Here is a 4639-nt window from a genome sequence, read left to right as displayed (position 1 = left end):
TTTTTTTAGATTATATTTATATAATCTAAAAATATAATCTAAAATATATATATTTATATTTTAGATATACATTTATTTAAAAAAAAATCCCCTCTTGTCCCTGTTGTCCTTCAAGCTTGGGTCCTCTACCAGAGGTCTAGGAGCTTGAGGGTCCTGTGCGGTATCTTTGCTGTTCCTAGAACTGCGCTCTTCTGAACAGAGATCTTGGCTGCTATTCCTGGGATCTGCTGGAGCCACTCGCCTAGCTTGGGGGGTTACTGCACCGAGTGCTCTGATTACCAGTGGGACCACTCGAGCTCTTTTCTGAGCCCTTGGTACTTCTCTAGCTTCTCCTGTTCCTTCTTCCTGATGTTGCAGTCATTAGGTATCACTACATCTATCACTACAGCCGTTTTCCTTTGCTTTTCCACTACTACTATTTCCGGTTGGTTAGCCGTCTGTATCTGGAAGTCCCAGGATCTTAGCTCGGTCATTCTCGACCATCGGATGTCTCCCATTTTGACCTCGGGACTTCCAGGCCATACTTGGCACAGATATTCTGCTGGCAATTTGGTTATGACGTTCCATCTATGCCCTGCCTGCGAGCATCATGCACTTATGTGCTGCAATGTGCTGAATTGTCTCAGCGGCATCTTTACACAGCATGCACCTGGGATCTTGCCTGGTGTGGTACACCCCTGCCTCTATGGAGCTTGTACTTGGTTGCGGCCATCTTCTTGATGTACTTGTGGATGTTCATTGTCTCCTCCTGGTCCGTGGTACTGATACTCACTAGCCCCCCAGCATCCTTCCTTCCACTTAGCTCATATCCGAGGTAGGCTTGGTTAGCATGGGGGGTCTAGCTCGGGGACCCTTACTGGATACAAACGCCCTGGTTGGGAGTCGAACTCACGACTCCTGTTTCAAAGGCGTGGAACGGTATATACTATTTTTATCTTTTTCTTTCTTTCTTATTATTTCTTTGTTTTTGTTTTTTAAATGTATCGCCACCAATTGGATCACATAGGCAAGCAAAGCATTTTTTGGCCATGGCAACTTTGGAAAATTCTAAAGGAAGATGCATATCACGTCTTAAATGTCACACTTCGCTGGCAGCCAGCCCCGAGGTTGTTGATTTCCAAACTCCACGGGGCACTATGCCGCTGACCGCAGAGGTGTGGGTGGGATACAAGGTGGAAGGAGGAAAAAAGTGTTTCTTGCGTTTGCCAGCTGCTCCTTTAGCTCACACAGAAGAAACACACAAACATGCACATACATCAATCTCTTGTGTCACAGTTTCACTGCCTGTCACCATGGTGACACCCTAAAGCTACAGCTGTCTGACAGAAGACTGACTGAACTTGCCGTGATTTGTGAATTTTGTGGTTTTGCATAGGCTTACACAAATACTCTCGCAACTTCAATTGGCAATCAGCTGAAAAAAGGCAGAGTTTTTCTCCTCTTTAGGTCAATTGTTAATAACAATCACATTCACATTCATCATCCACTTCCTCTGTGGATGCTGTGCAATGATTAGAATTTCATTCAAATATGAACACGTATTAAAACAGATGTTGTTTTCCTTCAGGAAATGTTTCACTCTTCTCTTCTCTTCTCTTCTCTTCTCTTCTCTTCTCTTCTCTTCTCTTCTCTTCTCTTCTCTTCTCTTCTCTTCTCTTCTCTTCTCTTCTCTTCTCTTGCTCTATCAGACCCTTGCCCCAGGCATGTTTTTTTCTGAGTGACATTCACTGGTGGCACATATAAAGCAGGTTAATATTGATCTGGGCTGAGCAGGTGATGGGTTAAATCGATTATGTATGTGACAGCCCTATTTCCTAAACTTGTAAAGCTTACTAAAGAATGCCTCCAGTCAAACAGAAATAAACAAGATGAAAATGCACAATTTTGCAGTAGTATCAAAAAAATCTGTGCATTCAGTAGTGATGTGAGAGACTTCTTGAGATGGCAGAGACACTAAATGGCAGCTCTGAAATGCATGAACTAAATCATAGAGTCTTCCTTTATCAAAATGAAATGTCTAACTTTGATAATCCACAGTTGGAAACGTCAAAGAAAGATTTGATTGAGATGTTATATTCAGCACTTTATCTGGGTGGGTACTGTGACGCAGAAATAAAAAAAAAAGACTGATGATTCAAAACCAATCAAAAGGAGATTTAAATCATCCTTTGGAAAGAGTCTTAACAGCGACAATATGCCAGGCCATGTTTAATCATGACAGATCTTTAGAAACTGCGTGGGCGTGTGGGAGGGTGGGTGAGTGCAGGCAGAGAGACAGACTGGAAGACAACGTGCACTCATTTCATACATCGTAACATTTGGGCATTTTAGCATTTTTATTTTGTATAAAAAAAACGTGGCACTATTCTTTTTTTCTTTTTTTTTTGGAAAAGCGATAACAGTCATAAAATGTGAAAGGGCAATAAGCAGCCTTTGTGAGCTTTTAAGGATGTCTGACCTGGGTATTTTTCCAAATCACCATGAAACATCTAACAGAGCTTTTAGTAAAGCAGGTGCATTTTTAGAAAATGCATTCATTTATTTGAAAATTACCACTGTGTTTCTGCTGCTCCATCAAAACATGCTGTCATGTTGTCTCAAATGCTGGTAAAATAAGAATACCCTGATAAAAACAACAACAACAAAAATACTTTAAATAGTGTTTTATGTATTTTTGTCACATATAACATCTTTGGATACTTACATTTTTTCTCTATAGGATGAATAAAAATGTAAAATAGAATCTGAATTTAGGCCTTCTGTCCTGAGCTCTTCACACCAGTCATGATACTTTTTTTTAAATTACTTTTTTAAAAATTAATTCTATTAGATGACATTTCTTTTGAGAACATAGTGGAGTAGAACATAGTAGAATGAATGAAAAGTCAGGATTTTATAAGATGTCTCTGATAACACTACCAAGAAACCTTGACTCCAATAAAAAAAAAGACTGTAAGCTTTAGAAAACGAATTTAATCATTTTCACAGCAGCTATTTCTCAGCATAAGCAGCTTCAAGCCAGTTTCTAGATGTGTAACAAAGACAAGTACAATATAATTGCAATTACTAGTCAAGAAAAATCATAAAAAAGGTGTCTGGAAAATTCATTTCTTTAACTTTTATATATTTATATAATCAAAATGTTGGAATAATATAGACAAAAAGACTCATTGAGTTAATGTCTGCATACTTTGTCCTTTATAAATGCCAGAGTTACTAACAGAAAGAGTTGACAAGGAAGAGGTTTCAGCCCCTTAATCGCAGTAGAAGTCCATGTCCTGAAAGACAAGCAAAACATCAGGTTCTACTTCCTAACATGGAATGGGGAAAAAAAAGTATTCATTCATTTAAAAAAAATGTTGCATAAAAGAATTCAATGTACTAACAGTTGTTTGGATCTTAACTGTGTTTTCTGTAAACCTCTGTGTCTCCTTCACCACAGTTGCAGGGAAGTATCCAATGATGCCCATCTGGTCCACGTACCGCTCACTGTAAATCTGCCAGCAAAAATAATATAACTCCAGCAAATTAGCATGCACCACACTCTATATGTATTATGCATAACCTTTCTTACAAAACTTGACATAATGAAAAGCCTGCTCGTTTCAGATACGGTGGACTCTGATATGCAACCAAATGTCTTTTCTTGTCAGAAAAGCCAGAAGGTTTGTGTTTGTTTACCACAGCTGTTGCACATCTTCTGTCTTTCACAACTCAAGTGTACAGTGCCATTAAACAGTGTACAAAATCTGCACATACGCTTCCAGACCAGAAGACTCCAGCGCCCTCTGCTGCAATGAGTTTGGAGTACACATAAACCACCTGACCCTTTCTGAGGTTGAGAAATCGGCAGTCAGGAGATATGAAGTAATCCAAGACTGTGGCCATGGAGAGAACATCTAATACAGCACAGGAAAAAATACAAAAGAAGAATGCGAAACATAAGCATCTACTGTTGATTTTGAAACGTGCTGCATCCTGCATGCTCTGCTATGCTTCTGTTTTTAATGCTCAGACTTACATGAGCACTCTGCATCTCCGCAAATCTTCTGGTCTGCTAGTTTATCCATATGGACAGCCCTCGTGGTCTGGTGGAGCAGTCCCACACACAACAGAATCACCAGTGGATAACCCATCCTCGCCAAAAGACCAAGAACAAGCGACTGTTGTGAGTGTGTGTACGTCCGCATGTGAATGCAGATGTTTGATGGAACTTAAGACTATAAAAATCACAAACACTTCTCTCAGCCAGGACAGAATGGGCTGAGCCCCTTCATCACACATCGACTAGCCAATCAGTGTCGAGTCTCAGAAATTCCACACTCTGTAAGTATTCATTTCCATCAGGGGAGTTGGCTGACTTTTCTCAATTCTCAGCCTCTTTGCAGAAAGAAAGTTTGCTGTAAACTGTAAGTGTTACACTCTATAAAAAAACACATTCGTAAGCAGTAAAGGCCTTTAAATGCTATTTCTTTACAGTCAACCAGCTTTAAGATTTATCAAATCGATTTGACCATAAACCATCTTCAATAAATATGCAAATAAAGTACTGTTCAAAAGTCTTATGCTACCACTCATCCCTTTTGCCTCCAAGAAGCCAGACTTTGTTGTAATTTTTTAAGTTGTCTTGAGGACTAGT

At 39.6% G+C, this 4639-nt stretch overlaps 1 protein-coding gene across 1 annotated transcript; it reads right to left on the bottom strand.

Annotated features, from left to right (window-relative positions):
* Positions 1-3254: 3254 nt before the first annotated feature.
* Positions 3255-4136, bottom strand: LOC308388225 (otoraplin-like; the record flags this gene model as incomplete). Its single annotated transcript, XM_080868803.1, has 4 exons — positions 3255-3278; positions 3387-3497; positions 3760-3899; positions 4022-4136. 4 exons carry the CDS (start codon positions 4134-4136, stop codon positions 3255-3257), a joined length of 390 nt encoding a protein of 129 aa, XP_080724929.1.
* Positions 4137-4639: the final 503 nt, after the last annotated feature.

The sequence above is a fragment of the Rhamphochromis sp. 'chilingali' genome (assembly GCF_963969265.1).
Source record: "Rhamphochromis sp. 'chilingali' genome assembly, chromosome: 20".
Lineage (NCBI taxonomy): Eukaryota > Metazoa > Chordata > Actinopteri > Cichliformes > Cichlidae > Rhamphochromis > Rhamphochromis sp. 'chilingali'.
Note: the sequence above shows the minus strand (reverse complement) of the source record. Positions and strands in the feature narration are given on the sequence as shown.